The sequence below is a fragment of the Gasterosteus aculeatus genome, chromosome 3 (genome assembly GCF_964276395.1).
Source record: "Gasterosteus aculeatus chromosome 3, fGasAcu3.hap1.1, whole genome shotgun sequence".
NCBI lineage: Eukaryota > Metazoa > Chordata > Actinopteri > Perciformes > Gasterosteidae > Gasterosteus > Gasterosteus aculeatus.
Window position 1 is genome coordinate 15,637,571 of NC_135690.1, and position 23,418 is coordinate 15,660,988.

General features: G+C 47.0%; 1 protein-coding gene across 1 annotated transcript in view; it reads left to right on the forward strand.

Moving 5' to 3' along the window:
* Positions 1-11,720, forward strand: part of LOC120816468 (receptor-type tyrosine-protein phosphatase N2) — a 74,062-nt gene extending 62,342 nt beyond the window's left edge. Inside the window, exons 17-23 of the mRNA XM_040172083.2 lie at positions 22-99; positions 2,496-2,615; positions 2,800-2,966; positions 5,408-5,461; positions 7,319-7,383; positions 9,001-9,074; positions 9,582-11,720. Of these exons, the coding sequence (XP_040028017.2) occupies positions 22-99; positions 2,496-2,615; positions 2,800-2,966; positions 5,408-5,461; positions 7,319-7,383; positions 9,001-9,074; positions 9,582-9,653 (630 nt within the window). The 3' untranslated portion in view covers positions 9,654-11,720. The remainder of the gene's footprint in view (positions 1-21; positions 100-2,495; positions 2,616-2,799; positions 2,967-5,407; positions 5,462-7,318; positions 7,384-9,000; positions 9,075-9,581) is intronic.
* Positions 11,721-23,418: the final 11,698 nt, after the last annotated feature.

Below are 23,418 nucleotides of genomic sequence, written 5' to 3' on the forward strand. Positions count from 1 at the left end.
CATCATCTCCTCTGCCCTCAGATGGACCACGATCCCAGGAACCCGGCCTACATCGCCACTCAAGGCCCGCTGCCCTCCACTGTGGCGGATTTCTGGCAGGTAAAGACACACACACACACACACACACGCATGGACAAAAAATCAATGGCGTCTCCTCCCTTAAACAAGAGCTAACCGATTTATTAGCGCCGCGAGCCGCGCGGGGAGACCAGCTTGTTGTGTAGATGCCGTTATTAATCTCCCCTTTACCATCGCGCTCAGTGACCTTCAACGCCTCCACTGCACACACACAGACACACACACACACACCGGTCCACAGTGGGACACATTGTGTTAATGCATGGGACAACACTGACCCAGATGTTGAAATGAGACCGGCGGATCGATGACTTATTCTGGCCGGTCAGGGCCTATTTGTATGCGCAGTGAGTAGGGTGTGTGTGTGTGTGTGTGTGTGTGTGTGTGTGTTCGTTCTCTTTTGCATTCCCAGTAGCTCTGGTCACCGTCTGGGAGAGAAATCTGTAGATTCAGCACTCAGCAGAAGTAAATCAGGCATCTTTTATCTATACAGGTTAGTTAACAGCGTCTTTAACAAGAAAAGGTTGAATGCTGTTAGATGTGTGTGTACAATAGTAACACCTCCACGTCCACCTGGTTTAATAACTTCCCCATAGTTTAAAGCTTTGAAGCTTCATTTGTGAGTTTGATATTTGAAACTAACATTCAACTGTTGCAGTGTGTTCGTTTCGCTCTAAGTTTATTAGTATTTCGCAAAGAAAAAAGGCCTAAAGGGACAACGAGTTAATTTATGTAACAGTGTAATTTTACGCCGCGCGTCTTATAAAAAAAGCCATGTTTTCATTTCCTGAATAAATAACAGTTTCAATAAAATTTGTATTTTAACAAACCAGACTTCTTTCTTCAGACCGTTTCTCAATATTGGAAGAACAAAGTGCGTCACATCATTGGATCCCTGCGACCAATCAGGGAGGCCGAGTGGCCTTGAGCGCAGTGCGAGCGGCGAGGACGTGGCCATCTTGATGGTCATCGTGCCAATGTCAGAGCGCCGTTGTTTTATGGCCTCCGGTAACGGCAGCTGATTGAGCCAAATGGCCCTCAAGATACTACACTAATAGTACTACACATTACATTGCATGTCATTAACTGACACTTTTATCCAAAGCAACTTACAATAACTGCATTTCAACCATAAGGAAACAAGCTTGTTCCACCATTTAGGACAGCAAAAGAGTCGTGATCTAGTCGAGCAGTTTTGCAGATGCAGAGCGGGGCCGCTGCGTTCTGGATGAGCTGCAGAGGTCGGATGGCGGTAGCAGGGAGACCTGCCAGGAGGGAGTTGCAGTAGTCCAGGCAGGAGACCCTGAATCAGTACCTGGGCAGCCTTCTGAGTGAGAAGGGGACGTATTCTCCTGATGTTTTAGAGCCTGTATCTACAGAATCGTGTTGCCGCAGTGATGTTGGGAGTCAGGGAGAGTTGACTGTTGAGTGTCACACCGAGGTTCATAGCAGTGGGCGTTGATACGGAGCTGCCAAAGTGAACAGTCGGGTTCACACTCCTGTGTAGGAGAACCTTTTACCGGAAAGAGAAGTCGTTCAGTCTTGTCTAGGTTGATTTTCAGATGGTGAGCAGACATCCACTGAGAGATGTCAGTCAGACAGGCACAGATCACCACCGCCACCTGAGTGTTTGAGTGAGGGAAGGAGAGAATTCGTTGGGTGTCATCGGCATAGCTGTGGTAGGAGAAGCCAATACGAGCGAATGACAGCGCCGAGAGAGTTTGTGTTGAGCGAGAAGAGGAGGGGACCCAGGACGGAACCCTGAGGAACTCTAGTAGAAAGAGGACATGGCTCTGACACAGATCCTCTCCAGGTTACTCGGTAGGTGCGGCCATCAAGGTAAGATGAGAGAAGTGAGAGAGCCGAGTCTGAGACACAAAGTTCATGAAGGAAGGAGATAAGGATCTGGTGGTTTACTGTGTCAAATGCAGCAGAAAGGTCCAGAAGGATGAGGACAAAGGCGCCGGCTCTCGCAGTGTGGAGTTGCTCTGAGAGCGCGAGGAGAGCAGTCTCGGTGGAATGGCCTGCCTTGAAGCCTGACTGGTGGGGGTCAAGGAGGTTGTTACGGAAAGGAAGAAGGTAAGGAGCGATAGATTGTAGGATACAGGATGGAATGGGGGCAAGAGGGCAGGTGGTCGCATGGGCAGAGGTTACTAAGGTAAAAACTTGGTTAGGAGACGGGGGTGAAAGAGGGAAGTACAAGTAATATGAGATGGGTTAGAGAAAGTTTTTTCCTAGATTGGTAGAAAAAGCTTTTGGCAGCAGAGGTAGAAGCAGAAAAAGAGGAGAGATTGAAACACTATTCTAAATGGTACTACACTATACTACCGTAGATTTTTTGATGGCGTCAGCGGCTTCGTTTTGCAGAGGGGGGGAATCGGTCCAGCGGGCTGACGTGGCCGGCGTTCTGTGTGCAGATGGTGTGGGAGAACGGCTGCGTGGTCATCGTCATGCTGACCCCCCTGGTGGAGAGCGGTGTGAAGCAGTGCTACCACTACTGGCCCGACGAGGGCTCCAACCTGTACCACATCTACGAGGTAGGGGTCAAAGAATGAGCCGACATATCAAACACACCTCCAGGTAATGAGGGTCCACAGAGCCTCCTGTCCATGTATCTCAAAAGTGGGGGTGTTCCCAGCGACCCTCCCCCCCCCCCCCCCCCCCACACTGTGACCCCATGTGCGTCTCCTACCAGCTGAGCTCACGGCCGCGTCCTTGCAGGTGAACCTGGTGTCCGAACACATCTGGTGCGACGACTTTCTGGTCCGGAGCTTCTACCTGAAGAACATGCAGACCAACGAGACGCGGACCGTCACTCAGTTCCACTTCCTGACGTGGCTCAACCAGAGCGCCCCCGAGACCAGCCGCACGCTGCTCGACTTCCGCAGGTAGGGAACGGACCCCCCCTCCGGTCCCCCCCCAACTGTGCCCCGCACAAAGCCCCCAGTACTCAGGAGAGGAGGAGGCATATTTCTCTTTACTGGCTGAGAGGTTGTTTTTTCTAGGATTTTACGCACTGAGCTCTGTCATTGGAAGTACATTAAGCACTAAAGGCTGCGTTTAACGTTGGTAGTAAACTCGCTGAGGTTTGAGGAAACGCTTCCTGAAAGAGGCCTCAGGAAAAGAAAGAAAATACACTTTGATAACAGGATTATTTTCCAGAGCGAGAAAAGAAAAAGTCCCTTTTCTCAAAAGAGCCTCTTGGCTCACATGGTGTCTGCATTGGTAAAACTAAGCCCCGCCCTTATTCTGAATGGAGTCCTCCAGCAGGAAAATACAAAAAGACTCTGCGCCCCCCCACAGCGAAGGTCTCAAGGTGACCTCTGAGTCGCCGCGTGAACTTCAAAGCTCTCACTTCTCCAGGAGCTGTGTCTCGTGACCCCCCCCCCCCCCCCTCTCCCTCAATCCTCCTCCGATCCTTCCCTTTGACCTCTTGCAAACTGATTTACTGACTATTATGTGTCATTATGCCCCCCCCCACCCCTTTGAGTGATGTTCTTCAGCGATGGACCCCACCTCGTCTTTTTCTAAATGTGTCTCCGTGCTCCATTAGGTGAGAAATCGAGAGTGAGAGCATGTGGTTCCGGCTGTTATACAACAAAACTGAGGGTGGGTGTCGGGGGGGCGGGAGGGCTGGCGGTCACACGCCATTGGTTAGGAGATCTTGCCGACACTCACAGGGCATTGGGGTCAGAAAACAATGAAGAAGGACGATAGGGAGATATTTTTCACTTTTATTACCTCGGACATGGTTCGATCACCCCCCCCGCGCCCCCTCCTTCCTTTTTCGCCCACATCGGCGGTAGGAAGACGCCAGCCGACCGCTGCCTCTTTAACCTCACTTACAACTGACTGAGCCGCGGCATTGCCCCCCCACCCTCCCCCCCTCTTCTCGCCCCTCCGTCTTTTACCGGCTAACGAGCGGTTGCCAGTGTCATTTTTGTGATGTTGCAGCTAGTAATATGAGCCCAGTTGCATAGTCACAAAAGTGATCATTGGAGACTGCGACTCTGCAACCAAGCCCCCCCCCACGTCCCTCCGTTCCACCCTTATACCCCCCCTCACCCCACCCTTTCTTCTGCTCTCCTTCCTCTCGCTCCTCGCTGTGCCCGGTGACCTGAGATGACCCCCTCGTGCTCATGGTTTGCTTGACTGACCCCTTCCTCTCTCGCCACGCCTCCCCTTCGTCTCTGGCTTTTGTCCCCCCGTCCCCGTCCCCAACCCCGCTGTCTGTCTCTTATGTCCTTCTATCTGTCCTTCTTGATGACCCCTGACTCCTGGGAACTCTCTCTCTCTGCAGATCTCAGTCCAACCCGTCCTCCTCCTGCGGGAGGTTTTCCACCAAACTCCAGCTTCTCATTGCAGCACCTTAGTTTGTGTTTAGGAGGAGACCTTTTTTAGACAGGACGCACACACACACACACACACACACACACACACACACACACACCATGAGATAAGAATATGATTGATGTGACTCTTCTTCGTCTCCATCTATCGGTGTCTCTCTTTTCTCTCCTTATGTCTGTCTGTCTCTCTTTTGGGGGGGGAGAGGGGGGGGCATGGGGGCGTTTGCTTTGAGTCTCCGGTTGGGGATTTTTCCGTCGGCTGTTTCCATGGTAACGCCCCTTTTTAATTGTCTGCAGCGAGCTCTGACTTTTGAGCATGGGTGGAGCTTTACATGCACATGCTTTTAATTTAGCACCAACGGTTCTTGTTCTAGAAATTCGTTGATTGATTTTTTTTTTTTTTTTTTTTGTGGATCGTCCTCATTTACTTTACTGTAACCTCGTTACTAAACGAGGGCACGGGGAAAAAATATCCAAACATATTTTACGTCATTGTTAATAAATGAATGAATGTACCCATTTGCACATCCGCTGGGTTTGATGCGTTTTGATGGACGATGCGTCGCGTTCGCGCCGCCGTGCTCTGAAAAGAGGACACGTGACTCCAGGCGTCCTCGCGCGCAACCCGCAGGAAGACGTGACGCCGTCTCGTCTGCTGTGAAATAATAACATGCGGCGACGGGATGGTTTCATTCTTTAGAGGAAGGCTTTGTGTCGTTGGTTTTCAGGGTCAAAAGGTCATTTCAGCGTTTTGGAAGCAGGTTGCTTCCATCAGAAGAAGTTCATACGGAGCTTTAAAACCTGAAGCGTTTTAATAAACCGCTGTGAGCCACAGGGACCGATTGTGTACCAACAGGAAGACAGAAGGATGAATGATCGCTTTTAATACTAAAACCAAAGAACAAGAAGACCTGTGAAGTGTTTGTCTGTGTGATGATCACTGAACTTTTTTCTTCTCTGTTCTGTGTTTTTTTTTACAGAAAAGTTAACAAGTGCTACCGGGGACGCTCGTGTCCCATCATAGTCCACTGCAGGCGAGTACGATCCCGACTACACAACCACACAACCACACAACTTACACTTCCTCTCTCTGCTTTTCTCCAAATGGCTTCAGGCAGACAAACATTTCACATGAGACATTATCCCAAAAGTCCAGATTTAATGGTGACAGACTGTCCACGGAGGAGGGGAGGCAGGGTGTGTGTGTGTGTGTGTGTGTGTGTGTGTGTGTGTGTGTTATCCACCACCACCTGAGGAAATAACTCCAGACCACTGAGACATAATTGAATCGGTACGGAATAGAAAATAAAAAGTGCCACAGAAACATGTCGCAACAAAAAAAAATCTTATCAACTCGCTGCTCCGCTCAGTGATGTAATATTATTATTATTATGACGTGATAAAACTCTTTGCTTTGTCGTGTTCATCCAGAGCAGAACCATCATACACACATACACAGGAACTCAAACATATATATATATACATATATGTGTGTGTGTGTGTATATATATATATATATATTGGATAATTCATTATTACTCATCAGTGTCAAACCGTGTCTGCGTCTCAGTCTCATTTTAAAAAGAGTGAGAAGGTAGCAGACGTCTTCACGTGTTTTCTCACAGCCCTTAGGCGAACACACACACACACATACACACACACACGCACACACACACACGTATCTTTGATCGTCTTGTAATGATGCTGGAAAGGTTGCAGCGATACAACAGACACACACACACGCACTACCTGAGATCAGAGTGATAGGACCTGTTCAGAACGCGCACACACACACACACACACACACACACTGTGCTGGTGTGGCTCTACTACAGCCACAGGTGTGGCAGAATGTACAGCTGTGAGAAAATAACCGCGGCCCGAGTAAAATGAAATATTCAGGAAGTGTGGACGCATGCCAGCTGCCACACACAGATGCGCGCACACACACACGCACACACACACACACTTTGCTGAATTACACAGCAGCCCATGAAATAGAGATGGTCGGGTGCAGACATCAATTTTCTTCTCTTGAAATGAATCTGGGATACAAAATGTCCATTAAGGAGGCGAAAATGCCTCCGCAGGACGAGGCGCACTGTGTGTGTGTGTGTGTGTGTGTGAGATCATTTCTATTTATTTCAGACTTTGTCTGTCCTATTATGTAATATTATTTTAAAAGAAAAAGCCAAATGATAGTGTGTGAATGTTATGTGAGTTGTCCAGGGCTTTTATTGTGAAAGGGTTTAAGAGTGTGACAGTCCTCATGATCTTCTGACTCCCCCCCCCCCCCCGCCGTAAATAGGCCTAAATAAGATTTAGTAACTGCATTCTGACAGTTTTTTGTTAGAATAGATGAACATGCGTTTACATCTCAAATAAGAAATAAAAGCCCGGCGCTGCTGTTTAGCAGGTTTTTATTCTGACGCTAATTCCCGACCAAAATAAAAAGAATTGGTTTCTGTTCCGTAATTATTTTTGCCTTTGAAGTCTCTTATCCTCCTTGAAATAGCTTTAGATGACGTGCTTAAAGTCTTTGTGGGGGGGTCTCTGGGTGTCCAGGGAACGGAGCGTGCTCATGTTCCCTGAGAGCAACGACCGACTTTAAGACCCCGGTAAGAAGGTTCCATCTGGAAAGTGGTATTTTCCAGAAAAGCTCGATAACGTGTGATGAGTCGATAAGATCCGTGTTTCTGCTTCGGGTCTCCAATGAAAGCGTGATGATGACGGACATCTTTATTACCCTGAAACAAATGAGCAAAATAGATGAAGCTGGGTTCTAGAAAACACAATATCCTCTAATTACTACTTCTTTCTCCCTCTCCTCCATTGTGTCTGCTGGTCCCCCCCTGCCCCCCCCCCCCTTCCCCACCCGCCTCCCCGAGCAGTGACGGAGCCGGAAGAAGTGGCACCTACGTCCTGATCGACATGGTGCTCAACAAGATGGCCAAAGGTGGGTGCTGCGGTTTATTTGTACTTCTGTCCTTGAGCTTACGTTAAATTAAAGTGATTATTTTAAGGTGTGGAGGGGGTGGGGGGCAGGGTGGGGGGGCAGGGGGGCAAGGGCCCCATGGTGGTGCTGTAGCAGAACGAGCTCCTGGGTCTTTATTTCCATATCAAAGGGTCAGTCGGGTCATCGGGGCCATCGGAGCCGTTGGGGCGGGGAAGGCCGGGGCTGAGAGGGGCGGGTCTGCGAAGGGCGGGTCTGATAGGGGCGGGTCTGCGAGGGGCGGGTCTGATAGGGGCGGGGCTGAGAGGGGCGGGGTGGGGTGGGAGTAGATTTGTGTGTGTGTGTGTACGTGAATGTTGTTCACGTCATGATGTGTCATTCATCTTGGAGGCAACAGGAACCGTTTTCAGGTGGGGGGGGTCGCAGTTCTACTGAGCTCAGCTTCATCAAATCTCCTCTCAGCTCTGCTCCACCTGATAGATGGAGCTTTTTGTCTGCAGCCCCCCCCCCCGCCCCCCGCTCCTTCTCTCTCTCACTGGATTGTGAATTTAGCCTCAGATCTTTGTCGGTGTTTCCACGAGATGTTGCTGTAGTTCTCACGTTTTATTCCCCCCCCCCACCTCCTGAAGAATGGAATGAAGCCGAGAGCTTTTCACAATCTTTGTTTCTTTTCTGGGTTTTTCAGGTCCAGTCTGTGTGCTCGGCCTTCAGCTTCACTTTGCTTTTTTGTTTGCGGCCTCCTCAAGGGCTCCGTCTTTCTTTTACTTTACTCATTCTTTTCTTCTATAGCCCCCCCCCCCCGCACCCCGCCCCCTTCCTCCTCGACCTCCACCCTGAAGCGAGGCTCTTACAGAGGAGGGAGGCTGAGTTTTTCCACCATTCCTCCGTCTTTCTTTTCACGCCTTCAACCATCTTCTTCAAGTTTTGCAATAATACCGTCTCTTTAGAGTTTTAGCCGAACTTGCACAATGGCCCTTGGCTTGTTAAAGCGCCCCCCACCCCCCCACATCCACCCCCACCACCCTCCCCTCCTACGAAAGCAGTGAGTAGTGTGTTGCATCCTTTCTGGCCAGAAGAGTCTTTTGTATTCTAAAAAGACCAAAAACTAAATAATCGAAGACTGTTTGAATGAGCCCCCCCCCCCATGCAGCCCAGAGAGAGAATCGTTAGTATGTTTCACAACGACAAAGAAGCCCAGAGGATTCTTGTGCTTTTCGGTTTCCCTTTAGAAGATGAGAGACAACAAATTAAATGTTTTTTTTCTTTCTATTGTTTTCTATTGTTATTATTGTGAATAAGAATTATTATTCGGTCATGGGAGTCTGAGGAAGAAAGAACAACGGACTCAAAGACATTTTAACGTTCATACACAAAAACTATAATTAATATTATTAATTAAATCGCTAATAAAGTATTTTAGTTATTATAATAGATGTAAGTACTATTTAAGTTTTTCTTTATTACCACTCACACTGCGAATACCTGCTGCAGTGTGTGTGTGTGTGTGTGGGGGGGGTATGAAAGCAGGCGCTTTGAACTCAGTCCAACGACGGGTCTTGTGTTAAACGTGTGTGCGTTTCTCTGTGTGTCTGTGTGTGTGTGTGTATGTGTGTGCGACAGGCGCCAAGGAGATTGATATTGCAGCGACTCTGGAGCACCTCCGGGATCAGAGGCCGGGAATGGTTCGGACCAAGGTAACACACACTCACTAACGCGCGCACACACACACACACACACACGAATGTGAATGAAAAACACAACTTATTTAAACTCATTTCGTCCTGCTGAATCTGTCTGTGATCCGGTCCAGCCTTCCTAGTTTTAAAAATGGTTTTAATGGAAATGGAACCTTCACTTACAGCCTGGTCAGAACATAATTAGGAAGACCAGCCGGGTTGTGTGTGTGTGTGTGTGTACAACATGCCATCGATCCGTGCTTTATTAAACGATGAGTCCTCAGCTAACTGCCGTCACACATTGATTCCTCTCGTGGCCTCGGGGGGCTTTTTGTCACATTTCGAGGGGAGACGTCCTTGTTGTCGTCCTCTTCCTGCTGCGACGTTTGTGACTGCTAAATATTAAAATAAAGGTTTGGTGGAGCCACTTTGCTCAGTTTAAAATAAGTAATAACTGCAATGTTCTAAGAAATTTCCGTGTGTTTCACCTCCTCTCTCCTTGTCCTCCTCTTCGTCCTCCTGCAGGACCAGTTTGAGTTTGCGCTGACGGCCGTGGCAGAGGAGGTCAACGCCATTCTGAAAGCTCTCCCGCAGTAGGAAGCAGCGCCTCGCTTCCTCCTCCTCCTCTTCCTCTTCTGTCTCATTTAGAGGGCCGTCCTTTGCGATGTTCCTCCTCCCCGCCGCCTCCCTTCGCTTCCTTGTTGCCGTCTCCTCTTTCCCTCCCTTTTTTCCCGTCTCCTTCTCCCTTCCTTCGTTATGCATTTGGCCTCCTCCATCACCTTGTTGCTAAAACCTCTCCCGCCCTTCATCCCCTCTTGCCTCCTCACCTCTTGCCTCTTCCTTCCCCGCCTCCTCCTCTCGTCCATCTTAGTAAACCGACCTTGTCCACCGATGGACCTTCCTTCTACTGCAACGATCCCCGCAGCCGCTTTTCCAAAGCAACATTAACAAAAAAACATTTTCACAAAAAAATCCTTTATTAAATTGATCCTATTTTCTGTTTGTTGTTTGTTACGAGTGTGACGGCGATCATCACGTGCGTATCAGTGTCTGACTTTTAGAGCCACGCTTTCTGGCACGTTATCTCAACTCGGTTCTGATGAGAAGCTGCTCGTAGTCGACATTTTCCCTCTATCTTGTCCCTGATGTGAAATACATGCGTTCATATTTTCAACGTGAAATGTCATAATCCACGTAGAAGCACTATGGCGTCTCCCGTGGACACGCACGTCCAACTCCGACGCAGGAGAAGGAAACGGCCTCACTGCAGCAGATTAACCCGTGGGGTTAAAGGTCGACTCATGAAAGTCCCTCACGAACGATGGCGAGCACGCGGCCTCTGAGGATGCTCTGGCGTCTGACTATCAGTCCTGCGTAGCATCGACGGGCGGTTTGCACGTGGACGGCGGCTGAAGCTCCATCGCGTTAAAAGTAGTCGGTGAAACTCGTCAGCTGGTTTTTCCCCAAAAGCATCTTTGTGCATTAAAGGTTATTGTTTCTTCCCGTTTCGCGCTGTAATCGTCCTCCTGTGTTCCTCGCTGCAGGCAGCCATTTATTTCCATTCATAATTGACTGGGAGAAAAATTGATAACGCGGAGTGAACTTTTCAAATCAGTTTTACCACCAAATTAACACGAAAAATAAATGAGCTTGAACCAAATAGTCAATTCGAATTATATGCAGACGATTTGAGAAGTCTGCTCATATTGTATGAAAACGAATGGAAGCCAACGGCTGCTCAGAAAGCAGACATTACAAAGCCTTCATGCATCGTCGAGAGCACTCACACAAGGGGAGAAGAAGCCCAGTGAGAAAGATCACGTGGGATCAGCCTTCATCCATCGACGCTTTGATTTAACATTCACCTCGTGAGCAGCAGACTCACTGGTCAAATAGCCTGTTTATGGGACGGTTATGGTGACTTTCAGACACCAGCATCAGCGCGGAGATCACTTTGTTTTTCTTGGTTTTCCAAACACGAGTTGCAAAGAGATGCCCATAATTACCCATAATCCCCTGGGGCTTAGAGATACGTTTCTACGCATTAAAGAGAACTCAAAAATGAACTGAGCAAAACACAACAAACATCTTAAGATGCCCTTGTGAAAATCAGCTCATAGTCCATAAGACATTGCACAGTTTTAAATGCAAGCCATCAAATTCTAGCTTTAAGTTAACAAACTAATTTGAATAACCAATATTCCTACTTCCTTACTATTACTACTAGTGCATGGCTCCTTTCATTCACGTGGCCGCCAGACGATCTTAGCAGACGTCCACTTCGTAGCATCGATGCGCCACGACCACGACGCGGTGCAGAACGTCGAGCGTTATCACCTCTGGACGGAGCGGATCCCCGCTGATGCAACGCTGCAGCAAAGCTGCTGCCGCGCTGTTGGAAACGTCGCAGTCAAACGCGCTGCAGGAAACAGCTGGTGGGACGGAAACGTTCCCGCCTTTTTATAGAAACCGAGCCGTTATGAAAATGTGGAAATATGTTCAACCGCATTGAAAAGAAAAGGCTTTTCTTCATGTGAGATTTGACTTTAAATAACATTGCCCCGATGTTCACACACTCCACCACGTTTTGACACACAAGATATTTTGTTCTATTGGTGTAAATTGTGAATAAAGTCTCATTGTCCAACTAGTGTTGTAAAGCAATCCTGAATCCTTTGTTGTTGTTTTTTCTACCGCCGTTTATGAAACTCGGGGAGTAATTGTGCACGATCATTTCTACCATCTGGGTGGGCGTCAAAAACATCTGTTTGTTGGAGCACCGAGCGCTTCCACCAAATCAATGTTTTTTTGTTCAGGCGTTCATCCAGCGTGAGGATCCACCTCCCGCTCACCATTTCACACTTGAACGCCCAGTGGGAGGAGCCAACCCGTACCGCCGAGGCCGTCCAAACCGGGCGGTGGAACACTGAAACCGATCCGGACAGAGAACGGGGGCTGCACCATGTGTGAATCGATCTGATGCTATATTCAACGCTAACGCTAGCATAACACCAGTAAATCTGCTCAAATTGAGGTCCATCCGCATTTTTTTTTTCATCACCCCACCAATCTTTTTTCACAGCGTCGTACACAGATACGAAATGCATGTTTGGGGACTAGAGTCCGTACTTCAGTGCAGGTAAATAGGTAATATGTTGATGTCCTGTGGTGCTGCTTTTTTGATAAAAGGGAAGGTGTACTTTCCTCTCTACGTGGCGGCACGACAGCAGCTTCACATCATTACTCAACCGTCGCCTTTTTAGACGAACGAATAGCTTTTTCTTATTCAGGTGAAACATCAGTTTTGGTATTGATTGTGGAGAAAAGGCTCTCGGTACTTAAGCTTGTGTTGACTTAGTAGGAAGTCGTAAAATCGATTCAGCGAGATGTTGCTTTCTTCAATGTGAGTGGATTTAGAGCCTCTTAGGTGCTATAAGTTGCTTAAGTGTGCTTAAGTGTGCATTCATGCAGAGATGCTCGGGTCGTCATGGGGATTTGGGGATAAAATTAAAAAAATAAAACCGATGTAGAAGGGTTTTTTAAGTGAAAATCCTGCAAAACAATATGTATAAATCGTTTTGCAGGATTTTCACTTAAAAAAAAACATCTACATCGGTTTGTCGTTGGTACATTATAAGATCAAGAAGTTAAAGAGGAATCTTGTTTTTGATTGGCGTCGTTCATACAGAAGACATTTGGTCATTACATCATCAATAAAAGCATCAATTTGCCACTGATGCCGAAGAGAAATAAATGACACTCCTACACTGATTTGCAAAAACATGGAGTTTGCTTAAATGAGGAAATAGTGGATGCTTATATTCCCTTTGACACGTAGGCATATTTGAAAATGTAGAATGGAAATTTTACCGGTTTTCAAGGTCCTCCGAGGGTCTTGAAACTCACTCAGCAAATAACTGAGAACTTTCAATACAAGCGGAGAAGGCAGAAAAAACAAACAATACTTTTTTCTCCCCGACAGCAGCATCGCGCACTCAGACGCTCGGAGGTCCTGAGTCACTGCCGGCACCGGGATCAGATATTTCAAATGTTTCCCATTTCGTACATCGTTCTCCGAGAAACACCGATATCCTGCGGCTGCTCAGGGGTCAGTGGAAGCTGCTCATCCGCTCTGAAGTGTCAGCGTTTCACTGTGAGTGGTGATTTTACACAAACAAAACAAACAAACAAAGGAAGGAAGAACCGGCGCTGAGCTGTTGGATGGATGTTGGACCAACACAGGACTTTCACCCGGGAGGCCGATGGATGCGTCCCGTGTGAGCGTCAACGGGGGGTTATTTCTTCTTCGGTTTTGTTATTTAACTTTAAAACTTTACCAGCTGCGTATCAAGCTCGCTCATTTTAAACCTTGATCTTTATTTATTAAGTTATTGAAATAAAAATAAAAAATCACCCGCTCAGATCTTTCCTGATGCAACTGCTTCACTTACGGGACTCTCGCCGCCAGGACGCTTCTGCCGCTCAGCCGATCGTTTTTTGTTTGTTTTTTTCGTCGAGGCCGTCGCACATGGCGACCCGGATGTCCCCCGCCGCCACTCATCATCAGCCCGATAATCAGCACGCGGCCAGCGGGGGAATTCAGCCATTTGCATGAAAAAATTGCTTTGCTCCGTGCGAGGAGAGAGGACCTTTTTTGCATAATTACAAATGATGCGCGGTGGGAGGGTTAGCAGGACGCCGCCGCCATGAGTTATGAGTGTGTTGATGGACGAGAAGGACGACCGCAGCCCAGAGAGATTTGATTTCATGTGTTGCAAGGTTGAGGCCTTTATTCTATTTCCTGTGTGTGTGGTGTAAGTGCAGGTTTTAAAGAAAGAAAGGCCTTTCTTAGTCCTTATAACAACTTCCCACGCACTCCTCCAAAGGATCAAAGGGTGGGAAAGATAACCGGTAACTCCCTTGCATGACCAACCAACCGGGTTGAAGGAGTCCGGTGTAAAGGGGTCCTTAGTGCGCTGCGACACGAGCGCGTTATCGCCTATCCAATAGCTCTCGCCATTAAACCTCCCACAATGTCTAGACAACGATCTCTCTTTCCTCACAAACGGCTTCCAGAGGGGATGGGATCGATGGTTCTCCCTTCTTCAGATGTCCGTCAATGAGGAGAAGCATCAGCCACTTCCAGCCGTGGCTGCAGGTTAAAACGAGTCGTCCGCCGGCCGGTCGAGAGAGAGAACGCGTGAATTAGGACGAAATGGCAGTTGGGGCCGATCATCAGGCTTCACACTGTCGGCGTTGTCAATGCAAGAATCCATTGTGCCCACAGATAAGTGGCAACCAGCTCAAAGACACTCGGCAGGGGGGGGGCACTGTGGATCGTGTTCTACTCTTTGTGTGAGCAAAGTCTGTGGAGAATAAAGAGTGTGCGAGAACGACCACTGACAGCCGGACAAACACAGGACTTTCCCCCAGGACGCCGATGACTGGACCCGCGCAAAAGCACAACCAGACGCACGCTTTACGCCTGATACTTGTTACTTTATTTGAGCACTGAACCGTTTTCATTTTATTTGCAGAAAGGAAAAGGTCGCGGCCTCTGTTGAAACAAAGAGTGTATATTTGGGCGAGCTGCTGAGTTACATCCTGGTCACCTCGCTCTCAGTCCCCGTCGCCCTCACATGATATCTGGGGCGTCTCAGTGGGCCACCCGCCCCCCCCCCGGTTCATCAACCGGCTCCAATCTACTGCCTTCTGTCGGCTGAAGGCTTCCCGTCGGTGGCGTCTCTCGGCCATCTTCCTCCTCTACCCGTCTCGCTCCGGCGGCGTTGGCAGCGGAGGAGAGCGGCTCGGAGACGGAGCAGAAAGACACACACACACACACACACACACACACACACAACGAGCAGCGGCGTGTTCCAGAGCTATTAGAGACGGTCACAGTTGGCTTGTTGCAGATCTGGTCCACACACACACACACACACACACACACACACACACACACACAGACACACACTCACATGTCCCAGCATCCTGCGCAATCCTGATTCTCACAAGTGTACAAACACTAGCTGACATACTCCCCACTGTGGCAATCATGCACAGACACACACCGGCTTCCTTCCTTTGTGAGTCTTTATAATGCTTTCACACACACACACACACACACACACACACACACACACACAAACACGTGTCTGCTTGCCTCCCCAGAGAGTCAAAGACTGCAGCAGAAGGTATTTTCAACGTGCAGACATGAGCAATTTTCAAAGATAAGAGCTGCGACTGAGTGGCTTCTCCGCCATCTGGGCGGAGTGTTTGTGTGTGTGTGTGTGTGTGTGTGGGAGCGAGAGGGAAAGAGTGAGAAAGAGACTGGGACCAAACACCAAACTGTCTCTGCAAATTCAGCCAGCGTTGCAGAGGAGAGACACTTGTGGCCAGCGAGTTTAGAATTACTAATACCATAATTATTTATGTTACTGTGAGCATTATCAGTATTACTATTACTAACACAATTCTGGATCCTTTGTTTGTCCCCCTTTTGTTAATCTGTTTTATGGTCATGGACCATAATTCACCAAATGAACATCATGCTGCATTGAAGAAGACTTGAAACTAAAGATTGAGACCATAACATCATGTTTATAATGTCTACTGAGGGAATAAATCAAGAGAGAAGTAGAGTCATTTTTGTCATTGACTTCTATGGGTCCATTGACTTCTATGGTCAGTAGAAAAAATGCAGTTCTTCAGTGGCTTCGTCAGTCTCAAATGGACAAATGTAACATCTGCGCTTTAACAAACTGAATAAATAAATTCTGTTGCAAACTTGTTGAGATTTCTTTGTATTTGTGTAAGAGAGAGAGAAGTAGTCTTTTTCTCAGACGTCTATGGGACCAGAGGAGTCGCCCCCTGCTGGTCACTTCGGAGAATGCAGCTTGTTAGTCCATTCATTCACTCTGAAGGAGGATTTGGGGTTACGTGCTATAATGCCGTATTTCACAGTAGTGACAACATGTTTGAGACTAGAGGAGTTTAAGATAACAGATTGCCTCCTGTGCATCCATGTGGTTCCAGTTGAAGTGATTGTTTAAGCGATTTTCTAAAGTGAGGGGAAGTTATTGATCGGTTGAGCTGTGCGTGACCACTTATAAACACTCTGATGTCGGCTGGAAGCACAAAAAACGAAATGTGTCTGCCGTGCACCGTGATGAGACAAAAGTTGTTGCCTACAAAAGGTGGCAATGGATGTGCATGCAATAAATTCATATTCATATTAATTCATATAATAAAGCCATCAATAACCCTCCGACTTGAGGGGGGAGGGGGAGAGGGAGTCCTTTCTCTGATTAAATATTTTTTTCTTTTTAAAAAACGTATCCTCTGTGATGACCAAACACGTAGAAGAAAGTGTTGCGTTAGACGGCAAGACTCAGGGCTGAACACGGCTATATTCAACCACCGAAATCTCTCCGAAGGAAAAAGAAATGGGCCCAGGTTACGTGGTTGAACGAGATGAACGAGGGATGCTGAGATGGAATATGGTTTCAGTTGGGGAATTTTTAATTTTATTATTTATTTTCTATTTCTTGAATGCCGCTCTTGATACAATTCGTGACCTGAAGCATTTGTTTTATGCATAAAACATGGTTCAGGAGGAGCTCTGAGATGCAGAATCCGCTACTGTTGTCATAAAATGATGAGTTGAATTCCAAAAGGACGGGACAAATATTTGAACACCCCCCTCCCCGCCCCCCCGTTCCCTCCCCAGCCTGCCATATTCACCCCATCCGAATGCATGCGCGTCCAAAAATGATTCACTGCACAAAACTCAAAATTCAAACCAGTGTCAAAATGACGGAGACGGAGTGACGGGAACTGATAGAGTGACATATATATATATATATATATATATATATATATATATATATATATATATATATATTTATTAATTAGAGAGAGGGGGGCGGGGGGGTGAGAGTCCAGTCATCAGCATTTCAGGTTCCCTCCTCCGCGAGTAAATAAGAAAGAAAAAAAACACCAACCATCCATAATGCATCACATGTCTCCTAGCAACAGGCCGGGAACCCATGGCGACAGGATCCTAGCAACAGCGACAAACTGCCCCTTCCTCGTGCGTCGGCCAATGGGTGCACGGTGTGCCTGACGGAAAGCAGCCTATCAGCAGGAGCCTGGAAGGGGGGGGGGGTAAGGCGGTGAAGTGGGTGGGTTTCCTCGCACAGCTGACTGGGCAGACACACAAACACACACACACACACACACACATTGAAAGCACACTCTTGCCAGTGTGACACTCGGGTCCCTGAATCTTCTACGTGAGGATTATTTGTCTTTATGTGACGCGAGAGGGAACTAAGCGCAGCAATTCACTGGATAAGACGCCTTTAGGAAACCACAAATAGTGCAATTAACCATAAACAAGGGCGGCTCCCGTCACAGACATCACCGAGGTATCTACCTGTCAATCATGTGTAGGCCCGCCCTAAAGCATCCCCCGCTGTATGGCCAGTAAAAGGACCATAACTCACTAAATGAACATCATGCTGAATTGAAGAAGACGTGAAACTAGAGATTGAGACCATAACGTCATGTTTACAATGTTTACTGAGGGAATAAATCAAGAGAGAAGTGGAGTCATTTTTGTCATTGACTTCTATGGTCAGTAGAAAGAATGCAGTTCTTCAGTGGCTTCGTCTCAAATGGACAAATGTAACATCTGCGCTTTAAACAACTGTGAATAAATACAGAGGAATGACAGGAATAGGTTGTTATGTTGCACACTTTTCTTTTCTTTCTATTTGTGTGAAGATTTAAAGGCGTGTTTTGTGCATTTGTGACCATTTGTGAAGAGTTACACCCAGAACGACCATTTTTCTCGAGGTGAAAGCATTTCTAATGAAAAAGGTCGACTGCAGATTATCCAGAATGAACTGTTGTTGGAGACTTTTAACTATCAGAGGAGAAAAAATAGTCAAAAGTTGTGGATGATAAAGGCAAAAGCTGACACACATTATCAGAATCATTTTGTTTTAGAATTAGAACAATTGTAAAGATTGGATTCATACTCATATAATATATAGTAAATGAATAAAGTAAGAACCCCTCCGCTCACAGGAGTCCCCTTTAAATGGATTCCCACCATTCCGTCTTAACTCAGTTGAATCTGGCAGCGGTAACGAATATCTGCCCTCCCCTCTATGCGCCCCCGGGCAAAAAAGAAAAAAAAAAGAACTCTATCTTTAACTTTAAATTAGCTGTAATGGCGTCTCCTCCCGTATGGCCTCGCATCCTGCAGACTCCCGGCGGCTTTTTCAATTCCCGGGGCCAAAGGTGTGAGTATTATCTGGAGATTCATTCCCTCGGCCCGGATGGGAGGATGAAGAAGTGAGGCTCAACTTAGCTGCCTTTTTTGTGAGCCTGACGCGGCTCATTCTTCATTCAGTGGCGGGCAATCATCAGGAGAAGAGTGGTGGAGGAAGAGGAAGAGCAGGAGGAGGAGGAGGAAGAGTGTTTTTCACACCAGACGTCTTCCCAGTTTTTGATAAAAGCAGAGCTCTGTTTGTTATGTGATTCTGGGGGCTGGTTGGATGATGAAAATCCAGGGGAATCATTTCTGATTTCCTCTTCTTTCCTGTCGCAGTAAATGTGGACTCTACGTCCTTTACGGAGTCTCACATTTTCCGCTTTCACAGCCCGATAGCGGCATTATTAAAACGAAGAATGTTTACGAGAGAATGGATCAGATTGAAGAGCTTTTGTCGGAAGAAATGCGTAAATATGACTGCTTATACAAGCCGTCATGGCCTCTGATTCACGGAGGGAGATCTCTGCAAACGGCGGTTTGCCGGTCGAGAGGTGCACAAAGTTGTGGAGGAAAATACGGGGACAAATGTGTCCGGCGATGCACGGGGCAATAAAGTCTATGATAAATAAATAGACCAACAAAAGACTTCCACACACAAAAACACGCCACTCTGCCTGTTGTTCTGGAGGTGAATTGCTCTGCAACACACTCAAGACTTTTAAGAACCATGAATTGAAACGAGTGCGTCGACGCAACGACGCAGACGCATGCGCCAGCCATCGCACATCATTTGTAGTGACCCGCAGGGGGCGACAACTTTGGTCCCGTAGACGTCTATGAGAAAATGACGCTACTTCTCTTGATCTATTCCCTCAGTAAACATTGTGAACATGAGTTTATGGTCTCAATCTCTAGTTTCAAGTCTTCTTCAATACAGCATGATGTCCATTTAGTGAATTATGGTCCATTTAGGGTCAAACAGACCATAAAGCAGGGGATGCTTTAGGGCGGGGCCACACGCTGATTGACAGGTAACAAACCACAAAGCAAGGGATTCTCATCGGCGACATCCGTACATGCAAGCAGCAATTCCTTCTCATCAGGCTCTTCAGAGGACGGACCTTCAGCCGCACGGGCTCGCATGTCTGTTCTTTAAATAAAAGTGTGTTTGCATGCGCAGGCGGACGCCATTAAAACGTGTAGACAAGCAGAAAAGGCACGCGGCTCATTTAGATCAAGATCAGAAAGCGGCGAGTCCCTTCGACAGGCGATCTGGAAATAAGGAGAAATAAAGACCCGACTCGGCGAGCGAACGCACCACGCACTTTGAATGGGTAATTAAAGGGAACTCGCTGTTGACATGACACCCAATCAGCCAGGATCACGTTTGGACTTTTGGATATTTAATATTTAAAGGTTGTTGTTTTTTTTCCCCTCGCCGAGGCGATTTGAATCTGAATTGCAAATGTCCTGCCGTGCCATTCGAAAGTGATGCCGTGTTGTCTGGATGTGATATTCAGAGGGGAGAGAGGTGAAACAAATGAGATGAGATGATGCCCGGAGATGGAGACACATTCCTGCGAGACAACGGGGCGATGAATTCCTCCCCCGGTTGTGTACATGGAGAAAAGCTTCTAGTGGGACGCGAGTGGACGAGTAAATCACGTTAATAAAAGATAAAAGCTTTAAGACAAACACACAGTCTGTATTTTGTGTTGTCTCCTGGGGCGAAACTGCTGTGTTTGTCGGCGTGTGGAGACGCGTTGCACTGATCCTGTATCAGCTCAGTGAAATGGAAAAAAGGACAGAATGTAGATTTAGTGACCTTAGAACCAGATGACCTCTGACCTCCCCCGTGGATCCAGAGCGCCCCGCGTGTGCATCCGAGTCAACGTCCCGACACACAACCACCTCATGTTGTTCCATTCGTTAACCTTCATTTGCTGCCCCCACCCTTGTGTCTCTCTGTGTCTCTCACCTGTCCGGCTTCATCTCGATCTGACATGAGGTGTCAGTTCCCGGAGATCTTCAGTGTTTCCCTGGGCCCCGTTGGCGGGGACCACGTCTCACAGAATGAAGCTGCACCTCTGACTCTTTTCTGTAATTGTGACTGTATTTAGAATTATGGCTCATGTAGACGTGATTGGATTCTCTGAATAAAGCCTTTTTGAGAATAAAAGCCCACATTTCTGGTTACACGGGGAAACAAACCTGGATCTCAACACGCTTTTAGGGACGTGAACAAATATCCCAACGCCGACCTTTTCAAGGAGTTGTTCATACGGACTGTGGCCTCGAATGCTTCGGTTCGTTCCGCAGGAGACAACAACAGAATTGAAAGTTCCGTTAACGAAATGTCCCTTTGTGCTTTCATCAGTGTTCTCTAATCTGTTCTCCCTCTCTCTTCCCCACCGCTGCTCCTCGTCTCTTACATACTTACTCACTCGTCTTCTAAATTGATATCCCCCCTCTCTCTCCCCCCTCTCTCTGTCCCTCCACTTATTTAATTTGGAATCACATTAATGCTCCGGAGAAGAAAGTTAATTACGCTGCATTTTGAATTATGAATTGCGGTGGAGTTTGGTAACATATTGCCTCATTCCTCAGCGCAGACCACGGCTGCGATGAGACTTTTCACTTTCTCTGCAGGTATCAAAGGTTCGGTGCTGAATTTGAAATGAACTTGACATCGTCTTCTGTTGAAGCTCACGCGACAAGAGAAACGCATTATGAAAACATACTAAATATGGAAGAAAAATTGGCTTTTTACGGTCAGTAATCCTCACTTGGCAGGATCTTTAAAGACGTGTTATGTTTGGTTATTTATAACCTTTTTATTTTGCACAGAACAAGCTGTGACAATGAAAAAACAACTTGTGTTTGTACTTGTGATGATTCCTAAAGCTTAGCCGTCAGACCCTGGTCGGAGCTAGCTGAGGCTACGCTCTAATTGGCTAGTGTGTTTCCAGGGGGGCGGGGTTAGCGCTCAATTAGCCAATCGCAGCCACTACATCCGGGTCAGTCCTCGAGGGAAATATGTCAAAACCCGTGAGAATAAAACCACGAGTTGTCATAAATGCTCTTGTTGTGGACGCGATGGTTAAGCGCTTGGTTAGGTTGAATGTGGTTAAATGCTACGTTACCATGTCATCATCATCAAGACCTGGTAAATATAAATATATGTATACGGATGTGTGTGGAGATCAGACTCAACATTTACACACCGTACTGTTCCCTCCCCGCCCAGTCATTTACATTTATATTGAATTAGAATCCGTGGTGGAGAGACTGATTATAACGGGAGATTACGAGCCGACTGCACCGCCATTATGTCGTGTAATTACAAAGAGAGAGGAGGGGGGGCCTCGGACGCCCAGGTGTCAGGATCTATTTAATTTAGGGAAAATAAGGCCTCTGCGCCCCCCTCCACCTTTTCTACCTGTAAATATTACACAGCCGAATTATCCCCTCTTTCACTCACCTTCTTCTTCTATGTGCCGCGATTCACGGGAGACGGATATCCGACGAGGCGTTGGGGGGATTACCGGCCGCTCGGGGGGGAACTAATGGGTTCAACTTAATGTAAGGCGTGCTGAGAAGATCATCCCCGAGTATTGCGGTTATTGCTGCGCTACGTTGGGGAACTACCGTGCAGCAGTAAGAGACTCCATGCTCGTTGGAGGAAGTGAAGGGGAGGCGGTGGAGCCTCTTCGATGATCTCCATCCTTGAGGTTTGCACATATTTACTCGGCGGTGGCCTACCAGGCACCCAGGGGACCCGAAGCGGCCCTCACTTTCAGTATGTCACTCAAGCAGAAGCCAGGCTAACGCAGCTACTCCACTACCCAGCATGCATCCTGGCTGTCTGGTGCCACGCGGGTCCACAGGTGTAAGAAATGGATTTACTAATTTGATTTCTTTATTACTTGTGTGTGCCACTTGTGGGAGTCACATTTTCTGGTCGAGGACACTTCATTTAAATAAAATGCTGTACGGGTTTAAATGTGGTCTACACACACATGTACATGTTTTCTATTCTGGTCCCAAAAGCTCATAGGAAAATGGGTTAATTTCCCAAAAAAGGAAATTAACCAATAGCTACAGTCGGATAAGCTAAAGAGTAGGCTGCTCAGTACGCTTAAATACTTGGATGGTAATTATAGAAAGATGTGGGAATATTGTTGTATTTTTATCAGGTCAGTAGAGCAACAACATCCAGTTGGTAAAAAAACACTTTAATTGAGGACAGCCGTCATCAAAACAGTTGCCTCTGAAAGTCAAACCGGGAAGACATGTTGAGCATCATCATCATGACCATGTTTGATTCAGCCTCAATCCTACTGTACGATGGCGCCACCTACTGTTGGCTCTGTGCTGCTGACATTTATGTGCGTTCACCGGACATTTATTGTGACAGATATTCAGTAAATGTCCTGTAATGGGCCCGTTCAACTGCCACCAGCCCGGTCGGAGAAGCGTTGGCTTTTTGAAGGGGGCACTTATTCAATGCATTCATTTATTTTAAGAAACTGTAAAGATAATTGAAATATAAGTATTGTGAAGGGGATGTTAGAGAGAGGGTTTGTGCACGTGCATGTGAACGCAAGTGATACAGCTATTCATATACCAAGGGACGCTGGTTTAAGCAGTGAACCTCGGTATAAATGCTTGGATAAGACATAGAAAGTCAGTTATAAATATGTATATACACATATACATACATATACAATATATCCAGAGCAATGCACCACTGATCACCTGACAGGAACCAATTTGACACAGAAACAAAAAGTATAGAGTGTGGATGGACCGATGGATGAAAACTCCTAATTCCTAATTGCAGTATTTAATTCAATATGATGAAGAAATCCTAATATGTTAAAATATTTTAACGTTCTGAAAAAAAGTGATTAAAATACAAAGAAATTGTATTTAGCCTGTTACTAGTCGTTAAACTTTGTTTTGTGTCAGTTTAAGAAATAACAGAGTTACTAGTTTAAAAACCACCTGAATTAAAACCAAATAAAACCAGTAATCCCGCCGAAGTAACGTTGTAAAATAGAATCTTTTACTTTGAAG